General features: G+C 47.1%; 1 protein-coding gene across 2 annotated transcripts in view; it reads right to left on the bottom strand.

The window, feature by feature from the left end:
* Window positions 1-13,087, bottom strand: part of LOC126100165 (protein argonaute-2-like) — a 288,991-nt gene that overhangs the window by 151,760 nt on the left and 124,144 nt on the right. For both annotated transcript variants that reach the window (XM_049910711.1, XM_049910712.1), the window contains exon 7: window positions 567-681. In XM_049910711.1, the coding sequence (XP_049766668.1) occupies window positions 567-681 (115 nt within the window). The remainder of the gene's footprint in view (window positions 1-566; window positions 682-13,087) is intronic.

The raw sequence follows: 13,087 nt of genomic DNA, 5'->3' as shown, positions 1-13,087 counted from the left end.
AATTTCATAAATCCCACAGAGGAACTAATAGAGAAGAAACACCCAAAAGCAGAGTGTTCTATGACAATTACTTCTGGAAATACCTGCCCTTTCTAAACTTTTTTCTTACAATGAAATTTGATGTCTTTGAATGATACTGGTGCACTAAATACTACGTCAAAACTAATGACAGTTTTATTACTTTCTGAACTGCTTAACTAGTGTACAAACTCTCTGGAATGTAGCTCAACTATTCAATGAAACAGATCAACTTGAAAGAGAGAAACTTTTGCATTCTAGTTGCCAAATTTTGACTTAGGGTCTAATGACTGCTAAGTAATGCATAATGTGTACTATAAACTTGTGGACTTCACAGCAACAAGTATAGGCAGCTACATACAAATCTGAATAAAATCTCAAGTAGCAGGCATGAAATGACCCACCAAAATTATGACAATTTATTTTGCTTTCCTCTAACACAGCTGTATTACATCATCAGACTTTAAATAGTTTTAAGAATTTTTTTTCCCCCAATTTAAACAGAAAATCAGAGCAATGCAGTAACAGCAAACAAAACTAGCACTTACTTCTTCACCTGGCGGAAGATGTGGAAGATAGCTTGAAGCAACTAAGTTCTTTCTCCCATCAAATGCTGGGTATCTATTGGGGAAAAACTGCTTTCGAAATTCTTCAACAACAGTCCTGTAAAGCCAATGCAACTTTTTTTAATTTCTTGTCATTTACATAATTAAAAGAAAAGATAAAATAATACAGTACATAAAAATGGAAATTACTTACTTACAAGAGCATTACAATCCTACAATCAGAGCAGAAATCCAGTGTTTGGAAGAAATGTTGGAAGTATTGTACAGACAACTGACAGGTCACTCAGCACCATGACAGTCGTGTTTTAGAGCATGCACGATTTTAGGAAGCCTTCTCAAAGTAGACGATTAATACATTCCATTTGCTGGTCTTGAATGTATTAATCAGCTACTTCAACAAGGCCATTACTTCCCAAACTCGTGCCTGGATATGAGATCATTTTGTCAGATAGTTTGCCCACCACACCTAGGATAGCTTTCTGTCGCCCTCCCAATTTCTGCAGTATTCTTGTCAGACCCTATGCTCCTTCTGCACCCACCTCTCTATCCCTGGCTCCTACCCCTGTGACCACCCCACAGCAAGACTTGCCCTACACACCGCCCTACCATCACCTATACCGGCCCTGTAACTGGCGTAACATACACTATCAATGGGAGAGCCACCTGTGAAACGACACATCATACCAGCTGTTATGTAATCGCTGTTCGACTTTTTACATCGGCATGACTATCACCAAATTTAGACAGAGGGTGTATCCTGGCAACATGTGATATCCTGTTGCACAGCATCCTCTACAACATGGCAGTCATTACCTCAGTGCCTGTCACACCAGACGCGCCATCTGGATTCTTCTCCTAGACACCAGTTTCTCAGAACACTGCAGGTGGGAACTAGCATTACAACATGTCCTCGGTTCTCGCCGTCCAGCTGGCCTTACATTACGTTAATTTCTGAGTCTCAGCTTTTTTTCCACAGTAACCACTACTTTCTTTATCCTGTTTTAGTACTGTGCATCTTTCATTTCCTAACTTTTCTACTTTTTGCTGCCCCCCTTCCACCTCTGCTACATACAATGCACTTAGCTTTTCACTCTTATTATCCCATGCATAATGTTTAAGCAGTAATCTGTCTCGCATAATACCCCGTCTATACCCTTTAAGCTCTCAGGTTTTCAAATCTCATCTGGTGCAATCCTAACAATGTCTTTCCTTCTCATCCCGTCTGGTAAGTCTCCCCTCATCTGTGGTTCTGGATGACTTTTCTGAAATGTACCTCTTTTCCTAAACCTGTAACGAAGCAGGGTTGCCCACTGCTATCCTGTTTTCGTTTCACACTCCTTCAGTAACTTAGTTAAGCAATGAACTTTAATTTTTTTTTCCCTTCATTTTCACTACTCAGATTCAGACTACAGATTCTGTGGCCTTCAGCCTCATAGTACAGAATTCAGAAATAGTTTAAATAAAATTCCCCTAGTAAAATATTATTTCAGTACATTCTAATGTCTATTCTGAAAGTAATGAGCTAATTAGTTTTATTGGAAATGCATCCTATTAAAAGTTATGAACAATGACGTACATTGTGCAATACATATTAAGTAAAATTCGAGTGAGCTAATAGATCGAATTCAGCTGTAAGACTGCATTCAAAAGAAAGCCTAAATTTTACTGATTCCAGCAAAGTGTTTAAATTAACCTAAAATCTATTAGTTAAATTGATATTAAGACTTGAAATCTGTAGCCTGTATGATTTTCAGTGCCTATTGTGACCAAACTACTAAATAATTCTGAGATCTGTTTTGATACTTTTGCTACCTTTATTTTTCTACGTAAAATGACTAGTCTCAACTTTGTAAGTGCATTAAATAAGAATTAAGTAAATTTGAATAAATAAACATTATTGTTCAAGAGGGTGGCCATGGTTATAAGTCGGGAATTCCCACTGCGGATGCGTAAGTTAGTTCTGCGTATTTAAATTGATACAGCTCACTCATGTTATTTAAGTAATAAAACCCAATAGTTAACTTCAAAACCAATTGGAAAGGATCATTTTAACCCTGGGAAATTATAAACTATAATATATTAACAGAAATAGTCAAACATTCAAGCACTCGTCTATATAAGGCCTGAGCTGGTGCAGTTCTCAGTTAGTACTCGGTCAGATTCTCATGGAGCGAAAGTGCGGCAAGTCTGTCATATGAATATTGTGTGTGAGTGATAACAAATAAATCGCACTGTGGTTGCCATAAATGTTCAACAATGAATACGGTCTTGACTTTTGATTTTGGAAAACTTAATCTAGGATCCTGGCTTCTTAATTTCAGTGTGATTTAGGTGAGACGGACGCAGCTACCGGGAAGACAATATTGAATAAGCAAAGCAAGGTAGGTCAGGAACACTGTGCACTATCTACTGGGTGAGGAAATGTTTCAATACATCCGGTTGTGACGTGAACGTTAAGTGGCACTAATACAAGGATACAGCCCGGCACGTCACAAACCTCTCCAGTCTTTTCCTACATCCTCTTCCTCCACCTTCTGCCAGAAGGAGCCGCCACTGGCTCCAAAAGCTTGCACAAGTATAAACTTCTTTTATGTGTATGTTCTGCTGCCACTTGGTGAGCAGATTTTTAACCTACCCAGTAGTATCCAGATAACCCGGACAGTGTAACACTGTGCCAAGATGTGCTGGCTGTGCACCAAGGCATGTGTAGCCACAGGGTGATCCTCATTACCAACAAACACTGTCTACCTGTGTCCATTCATGCGAATGGACCGTTTGTTGCTGGTCATTCCCACATAGAAAGCTTCACAGTGTAGGCAGGTCAGTTGGTAAATCACGTGGGTGCTTTCACACGTGGCTCTGCCTTTGATCGTGTACACCTTCCGGGTTACAGGACTGGAGTAGGTGGTGGCGGGAGGGTGCATGGGACAGGTTTTACACCGGGGGTGGTGACAAGGGTGGGAGCCAGAGGGTAGGGAAGGTAGTTTGGGGATTTCATAGGGATGAACTAAGAGGTTACGAAGGTTAGGTGGACGGCGGAAAGACACTCTTGGTGGAGTGGGGAGGATTTCATGAAGGATGGATCTCATTTCAGGGCAGGATTTGAGGAAGTAGTATCCCTGCTGGAGAGCCACATTCAGAGTCTGATCCAGTCCTGGAAAGTATCCTGTCACAAGTGGGGCACTTTTGGGGTTCTTCTGTGGGAGGTTTTGGGTTTGAGGAGATGAGGAAGTGGCTCTGGTTATTTGCTTCTGTACCAGGTCGGGAGGGTAGTTGCGGGATGCGAAAGCTGTTTTCAGGTTGTTGGTGTAATGGTTCAGGGATTCCGGACTGGAGCAGATTCGTTTGCCACGAAGACCTAGGCTGTAGGGAAGGGACTGTTTGATGTGGAATGGGTGGCAGCTGTCATAATGGAGGTACTGTTGCTTGTTGGTGGGTTTGATGTGGACGGACGTGTGAAGCTGGCCATTGGACAGGTGAAGGTCAACATCAAGGAAAGTGGCATGGGATTTGGAGTAGGACCAGGTGAATCTGATGGAACCAAAAGAGTTGAGGTTGGAGAGGAAATTCTGGAGTTCTTCTTCACTGTGAGTCCAGATCATGAAAATGTCATCAATAAATCTGTACCAAACTTTGGGTTGGCAGGCCTGGGTAACCAAGAAGGCTTACTCTAAGCGACCCATGAATAGGTTGGCATACGAGGAGGCCATCCTGGTACCCATGGCTGTTCCCTTTAATTGTTGGTATGTCTGGCCTTCAAAAGTGAAGAAGTTGTGCGTCAGGATGAAGCTGGCTAAGGTAATGAGGAAAGAGGTTTTAGGTAGGGTGGCAGGTGATCGGCGTGAAAGGAAGTGCTCCATCGCAGCGAGGCCCTGGACTTGCGGAATATTTGTGTATAAGGAAGTGGCATCAATGGTTACAAGGATGATTTCCGAGGGTAACAGACTGGGTAAGGATTCCAGGCGTTCGAGAAAGTGGTTGGTGTCTTTGATGAATGGTTGGTTGGTTGGTTGTTTGAGGTGAAAGGGACCAAACAGCGAGGTCATCAGTCCCTTGTTTCAAATAGACTCCATGCTGCTAACGGGACATCTCAGAAAAGGCAGAACAATAAAACGGAAAAAGGGGAAACGTAAAAGGGCAGTCACGTTGTCATTAGTAAAAACAAACGAGGGAAGTTGGCAAGAGAACGAACCCAACACTATGCTGAAGCAGCATAGGCAAGACCACCTGTGACTTAAAAGGGACAACCGCTATAATGCAGAAAGTACGGATGGGAATAGAAAAACTAACCAAGCCTTAAAAAGAAGGGGTAAAAACAGAGTAAAAGGGAAAGAAAAGAGGATTCCAGGCAGGGAGGTGAATCGGGAATCTCTGAACACCGCCTACAGTGGGAGACACCCAAACACTCACCGCCCTGCCCCAACACCAGAGGGAGATTAAAAACTTTAAAACTGAGAATAAAAACCACTCTCCCGGAGGAAACCTAGAACCAGAGAGACCATCCGGGAATCGTCAGCCAACATCAAAGGTAAAGTGTGGGGGAGTCTGTACTTCGCACGCAGAGCCAAAAGAAGGGGGCATTCAACCAAAATGTGGGCCACTGACTGGAAGGCTCCACAACCACATAGCGGGGGTGGCTCATCACGCAAAAGGAAACCATGGGTCAGCCTGGTATGGCCAATGCGGAGACGACACAGTGTGGTCGAGTCCTTGCGGGAGAGGCGAAAGGAAGAACGCCATGGGCCTGGATTCACCTTAATGGCACGAAGTTTATTAGACAGGGGAGTAGCCTCCCAAGAACTGGCCCATGACTGTGCAAAGTGGGATTTGATGTGAAGCCGTAAATCCGCTGCAGGAGGGGTTACAGAAAACGGGGGGTAAGTAACTGCTCCCCCAGCCAAACGATCAGCGAGCTCATTACCCGGGATACCCACATGGCCCGGGACCCATAGGAAGTCAATGGAACAAGCAGCACGGTGAAGATCAGCGAGATGGTCATGGATGGCAGAGACCAAGGGATGGCGCGAAAACACCGGTCAATAGCAAGAAGGCCACTCATCGAGTCCGTACATAACAAAACGCGGTTGTGTTGGGATTGTTTAATAAAGGTAAGGGCCCGGGATATGGCCATCAATTCCGCGGTAAACACCCCACATGAGGGTGGCAGCAGATGATTTTCCGTTCCAACAAAGGACGTGAAGGCATACCCAACATGATCAGCAGATTTAGAGCCATCAGTGTAAAAAACAACAGCATCCCGAAACTCCCATAAAATTTGGCGGAAAAAGGAACGGAACACCACCGGGGAGATGGAATCTTTCGGACCGCGGCGGAGATCCATCTGAATTCGAGGCCGAGGAACTAACCAAGGAGGGGTGGAGGGGAGGGAGCGAGGAAGACAGGACAAAGAAGGAAGCCGGAAATCACGGGTAAGAGACGCAAGGCGCAGCCCAACCGGTAAACCCGCCCGAGGGCGGGAGTCAGGCGGGCGACGTCCATGGTCTGGAAATAGGATAGAATAGGAAGGATGAGCGGGAGAAGAACGGATAGTAAGGGCATAAGACACCAGAAGCTGGGACCGCCGAACAGAAAGGGGGGGGATCCCAGCTTCAACCAGGAGACTATCAACAGGGCTAGTAGGGAAGGCACCGGTGGCCAAACGGATACCACGATGGTGGACCGGATCCAGCACGTGCAGCGTGGAAGGAGCAGCTGAACCATAAACTTGACAACCATAGTCCAAACGTGACAGAACTAGAGCACGATAAAGACGGAGGAGGAGGGAACGGTCCGCACCCCAAGAGGAGTGGGCAAGGAAGCGAAGGACATTGAGTTTACGGAAACATCCTACCTTCAGGAGTCTGATATGGGGCAGCCAAGTGAGCTTGTTGTCAAAAAGAAGACCCAGGAAACGAAACTGTGGAACCACAGGCAATTGTTGTGCAGCAAGATAGAGCTCTGGATCAGGGTGGACCGTAGTACGGCGACAGAAGTGGACCACCCGCGATTTTAAAGGAGAGAATTGAAACCCGTGTGAGTGGGTCCATGCAGAGGCACGCCGTATAGCCACCTGGAGCTGCCGTTCTGCAGATGCCATCGAGGAGGAACTAACCCAAATGCAGAAATCATCCACATACAGGGCAGGAGCGACCAAGGGACCGACAGAGGCCACAAGTCCATCGATAGCAATGAGGAAAAGAAGGACACTCAAGACAGAACCCTGTGGGATGCCCGTCTCCTGGGTCCGTGGAGAACTAAAAGCAGTACCAACTCTAACTCTGAATGACCGATGGATCAGGAACTGGCGGATAAAAATCGGGAGTGGGCCCCGAAGACCCCACTGATGAAGGGTTAGTAAGATGTGATGGCGCCAGGCCGTGTCATAGGCCTTGCGAAGGTCAAAAAACACTGCAACCAAATGGCGGCGCTGGGAAAAAGCCTGCCGAACTGCAGATTCCAAGCGAAGTAAATGATCGATTGGAGATCGTCCCTCTCTAAAGCCACACTGGTATGGGGACAATAGATCCCGAGATTCGAGGACCCAAGTGAGCCGACGGGCTACCAGCCGTTCAAGTAACTTACAGCCAACATTGGTCAAACTAATTGGCCGATAGCTGTCAACAGATAGGGGGTTCTGACCAGGCTTAAGGACAGGAACCACAATGCTATCCCTCCACTGAGAAGGGAAGTCACCCTGGAGCCAGATACGGTTAAACACCCGAAGAAGATGGTGCCGTTGTGGAGCACTGAGATGTTGAAGCAGCTGGTTATGAATGGAATCGGGGCCAGGGGCCGTATCATGAGAAGAAGATAGAGCAGAAAGAAATTCCCATTCAGTGAAAGGTTCGTTGTAAGATTCTGACGCACAAGTGGTGAAACATAAGGCGACAGCTTCAGCCTGCTGTTTTTGATGAAGGAAAGCAGCTGGATAGGAGGCCGACGCCGATGCCATGGCAAAATGGGTCGCAAGATGTTCTGCGAGAACTAATGGGTCCGTACAAATGCCATCTGGGAGGTGGAGGCCTGGGAGGGTGGACTGCCGATGGCAACCTTGGAGAGAGCGAAGTGTAGCCCATACCCGCGACAGAGGGACAGTGGAACCAAGGGAAGAAACGAATCGTTCCCAACATATCCGCTTGCTCTGTTTGATTAAATAACGGGCTTTAGCGCGAAGGCGCTTAAAGGTAGAAAGGCTGGCTACAGATGGGTGCCTCTTGAAGTGTTGCAAAGCTCGACGGCGATCACGGATGGCAATGGCAATGGCCGTACTCCACCACGGGACTGGCCGACGACGAAATTGGCCAGATGAGCGCGGGACAGCAAGGGTAGCCGCGCGAACAATCGCGTCAGACACGTCACGTAGGACGTCATCAATACAACCCGACAAAGAGGGAGAAAACTCGACCTGTGCAGTGTATAGAGGCCAATCGGCGCGGTGGAAAGACCAACGAGGTAACCTATCCATCGGGGAGCGGGAAGGGAGCGTGATAATCAACGGGAAATGGTCACTATCACAAAGGTCGTCGTGTGGCGACCAGTGTAATGAAGGGAGGAGAGAGGGAGAAGAAAGAGAAAGATCAATGGCAGAAAAGGTACCAGGACCAGCACTGAAATGAGTAGGGGAGCCATCATTAAGAAGGCACAGGTCGTGGTCTGCAATAAATTGGTCGATAAGAAGACCTCGTCTAGATGGAAAGGCACTGCCCCACAAAGGATGATGAGCATTAAAATCCCCAAGGAGGAGGAAGGGAGGAGGAAGTTGCTGAAGAAGGGTGGTTAAGGCAGCAGGTGTGAAAGTCCTGTCAGGAGGGAGATAAAGATTGCATACTGTGACTGCAGAGTCTAAGTGGACCCTAACAGCAACCGCTTCCAATGTAGTTTGGAGAGGAATCCACGTGCTAGCAATGTCTGTACGGACCAACGTACAAACGCCACCAGAAGCCTGCAAGGGTCCGACCCGATTTCGACAGAAAACACGGAACCCACGGAGGGTCGGTGAGTGAGCATCAGTAAAATGAGATTCCTGGAGAACCACACAAGCTGCTGAGTAGGACGAGAGAAGGGATTTCAATTCCGGAAGGTGACGATAATAGCCATTACAATTCCATTGGAGAACCACAGAACGATGGTTTAAATGAGGGCTGAACACGCTGAATCCAGTCATACCGCCGGGTCCCCACCCGTCACCGACAAGGAGGGGGCGACGTCCATAAAAGACAGGTCAGAATCCGGTTGCGAAGTCGGGGAAGGGACCTCCGGTGGTACCAGAGGCTCTTTGTCCCGGGACTTATGTTTCTTCTTCTTTTCAGGCTGAGATCGAGGAGGGCTGTGTGGCATAATGGAGCCAGCTGCAGCAAGATCAGGAACAGAAAGAGACCGGGCGACCTGGGGGCCGATAGACCGCGGCTCTCGCGGTCGCCGCGCTGCAGCAGACCTCTGACCTGGAAGGTGCCGGGAAGGGGCATCCCGGGAGAGGCGCCCTTGACCGGCAGACGCCGAAGGAGTGGGACACTTCTCCGGCTGGGGAGGGGGAGCAGCGCCCAGAGGAGAGGGGGTGGGAGCCGCAGGGGAGGGGGGAAGGAGAGGGGTCCGGGATGGGGGTAAGGAAGGGGGAGGAAGGGATGAAGATGTAACCAAGGCGTAACTAGATTGCATGGACACAGGGTGCAATCGTGCATATTTCTTACGGGCCTCTGTGTAGCTTAAACGATCAAGGGACTTATACTCCTGTATCTTTTTTTCTTTCTTATAGACTGGGCAACCTGCTGAACGTGGAGAATGACTACCATGACAATTTACACATACAGGAGGGGGAACACAGGGACTCCCCTCATGGAGTGGACGTCCACAGTCGCCACAGAGGGGGTCCTGGGAACAGCGAGAAGACATGTGGCCAAAACGCAAGCACTTAAAACACCGCATAGGAGGTGGGATGTACGGCTTCACATCACAGCGATAGACCATAATCTTAACTTTCTCAGGAAGGGTATCCCCTTCAAAGGCCAGGATAAAGGCACCAGTATCAATACGATTATCCTTAGGACCCTTCTGAACACGCCGGACGAAGTGAACACCCCGCCGTCCGAGATTGTCCCGAAGTTCCTCATCAGTTTGAAGGATGAGGTCTCTGTGAAAAATCACACCTTGTACCATATTTAGAGACTGGTGAGGGGTAATGGACACGGGAATTGTGCCAAGGTGGGTACAGGCACGAAGGGCCGCAGATTGGGCAGCCGAAGCAGTTTTTATCAGCAACGAACCCGACCGCATCTTGCTCAGGGAGTCCACTTCGCCGAACTTGTCTTCAATGTGTTCCACAAAGAATAAAGGTTTGACACTGGTGAAAGTATCTCCATCAGTCCTAGTGCAAACTAAATAACGGGGGAAAGGTTTTGCCCCTAGACGACGGGCCTGACCCTCCTCCCAGGGGGTAGCCACGGAAGGGAAGGCCGAAGGAGCAAGAGAAGCAGCACTTGAGGAATCAGTACCACGCAGAGAGATGGCCGCAGAAGAGCGGCCAGAGGTTTGGACCCGTATGCGTTTCATCTGCATAGCGTCCGCCCTGATACCACCCACTCCGATCAGGGGCTCTCCTCACGGGCGCCACCCAGCCACAGCAAGGGCCGTCTGGCACGGCGGCCATTGCCGGGAGTTCCGATGCTCCAGGATGACGAGCAACCACTCCAAGGCATGCATGAGGAGGTCACAGCTCAGGTATCAGAAGTGTGATCCCTGTGTGGTCAGGGGGCTCAACCAAAAGGGTACATAGCGACCCCACCACACGGGCTGGCTACCGTGCTGGCTATGCACCCTAGTATCAGACAACGACGTAAAAGAAAAGGTGGAATGTACTAGAAGGGCACACGTCGGAGACACTAGGTAAGGTGCTCTTCCCCAAATGGCTCACACTACGGAAGAGAAATTTTGGAATGGAGGTCAAACCCCAGAGGGGGACCAAGGAATGCCAAAAGGAGGAGATGATTACGCAACAAAGCCGGAGTGTAAAACCAACAGAACCAGGAGGATAGCGGGGGCCAACATAAGCAAGGACACCAATAGAGGGAGAGGAGAGGGCGAGGGGAAAGGGGTATGGAGGGGAAAGGAGGGGAAGGGAAAGGAAAGGCAGCCCGGGAGAGAAAGAAGGCTGCAATGGCTCGGGGCCCCGTGCTCGCCACACACGTATCCACAAAAGAGTTGTGGACCCCCTGGGGGGGTCTTTGATGAAGGATGGGAGACTGCATGTAATGGGTTGAAGGTGTTGATCTACGTAGGCAGAGATACGTTCTGTGGGGGCTTGGTAACCAGCTACAATGGGGCGGCCGGGATGATTGGGTTTGTGAGTTTTAGGAAGAAGGTAGGGATGCGGAGAAAAATGATCCTAATCCTACTCCTAATGATCCAACTCCCCAAGACACATGCCTTGGTGCATGGCCAGCACATCTTGGCACAGTGTTACACTGTCCGGGTTATCTGGATGCTTCCCACTAACACCAACCTGTCAAAACTCCGGAGATGGGAACTTGCCCTTCAGTATATCCTCTCTTCTCGTTATCCGCCAGGCCTCAACCTCCGCTAATTTCAAGTTGCCGCCACTCATACCTCACCTGTCTTTCAACAACATCTTTGCCTCTTTACTTCCGCCTCGACTGACATCTCTGCCCAAACTCTTTGCCTTTACAAATGTCTGCTTGTGTCTGTGTATGTGCGGATGGATATGCGTGTGTGAGTGTGCGCGCACGCGTATACCTGTCCTTTTTTCCCCCTAAGGTAAGTCTTTCCGCTCCCGGGATTGGAATGACTCCTTATCCTCTCCCTTAAAACCCACATCCTTTCGTCTTCCCTCTCTTTCCTGATGAAGCAACCGTTTGTTGCGAAAGCTTGAATTTTGTGTGTATGTTTGTGTTTGTTCGTGTGTCTATCGACCTGCCAGTGCTTTTGTTTGTTAAGTCCCATCATCTTTGTTTTTAGATATAAAGCATATATGGATATATTAAAATGAAAATCTTCAACAACAAAATACAAGTCAAAATATACATTAACAAAGCGAAGCTGCAGGAAGAAATAGCATTAGTAATTCACTGTAGCTGTATTGTTACAGTCTACTCGAGCTTGGTTTAACAAAGTAGCAATAACAGGACAGCCACTGCTTCTAGGAAGACTGCTTAATATGAAAAAGTGAGAGACTGGTTGATACTTACTTGACCACACCGATAGTTACAGTAGAAAAACAGTTCTCCATTGTGCAATAAAATTATTTGCAACTTTATAAGAAGCATCACTACTTTGAAGAATAATGAAAATCTCTATTCCCTGTGCCATGAAAGCATCCAGTTGTCACAATTGCAGCCTGCAGCTACAGATTATTAGGAACAATCTACATCTACACTTCGCAAACCACCTTTAAGTGCATGGTAGAAGGTACATCCCATTATACCAGTTATTAGGGTTCTTACCTTGCCATCAACGTACGGAATGAAGGAAGAACGATTGTTTGAATGCCTCTGTGCATACAGTAATTATTCTAATCTTATCCTCACGATCCATATGCGAGCGATACATAAGGCATCGTAACATCTCCCTAGATCATTTAAAGCCGGTTCTTGAAGCTTTGTTAATACACTTGTTCAGGATAGTTTACATCTATCTTCAAGAGTCTTCCAGTTCAGTTCCTTCAGTATCTCTGTGACTATCTTCCATGGATTAAACAAACTTGTGCCCATTCATGCTACCCTTCTATGTATATGTTCAATATCCCCTGGTAAACATATTTGGTATGGGTCCCACACACTTGAGCACTGATCTATAACCAGTCACATGAGTGATTTGTAAGCTATCTTCTTTGTAGACTGATTGCACTTCCCTTGTATTCTCTATCAATAAACTGAAGTCTACCACCTGCTTTACCCACTAATGAACCTGTGTAATCATTCAATTTCGTATCTCTGCAAAGTGTTACACCCAGGTACTGGTATGAGTTGGATATTATAGTCATAGGATACTACGTTTTTTTTATTTTGGAGAGTGCACAATTTTACATTTCCGATCATTTAAAGCAAGTTGCTAATCTCTGCACCACTTTGAAATCTTATCAAGATCTGACAATATTTATGTAGCTATATCCCTACAAAGTGTTACAAATAGGTAGCTGTACAAGTTAGACGGTTCCAACAGTTACTCACTGGTAAGACGACAATGATTGGCACCATCTCTCACAGTGTTTTGATCTCAGAGTCTTCTTCCAATAACCTGATCGATGAACTGCCCATCTTGCATGCTGCACATCTATGTATATTTGATGCTAACAATTTTTTATTTCAACCACACCCCAAACTCCTTGCACTGCTAAGTGCTATGGCACAGTTATCTCTGAGAATAAATAGGAATGTAACAGTATTATGAAAAGGAAAGTTGCTACTCACCATAAAGTGGAGATGCTGGGTCACAGATAGGCACCACAAAAAGACTGTCACAAATAAAGCTTTCAGCCAGTAAGGCCTTCATCA

This window comes from Schistocerca cancellata, chromosome 9, assembly GCF_023864275.1.
Source record: "Schistocerca cancellata isolate TAMUIC-IGC-003103 chromosome 9, iqSchCanc2.1, whole genome shotgun sequence".
Classification (NCBI taxonomy): Eukaryota; Metazoa; Arthropoda; class Insecta; order Orthoptera; family Acrididae; genus Schistocerca; species Schistocerca cancellata.
This window is presented reverse-complemented; position numbering and strand designations above follow the sequence as displayed.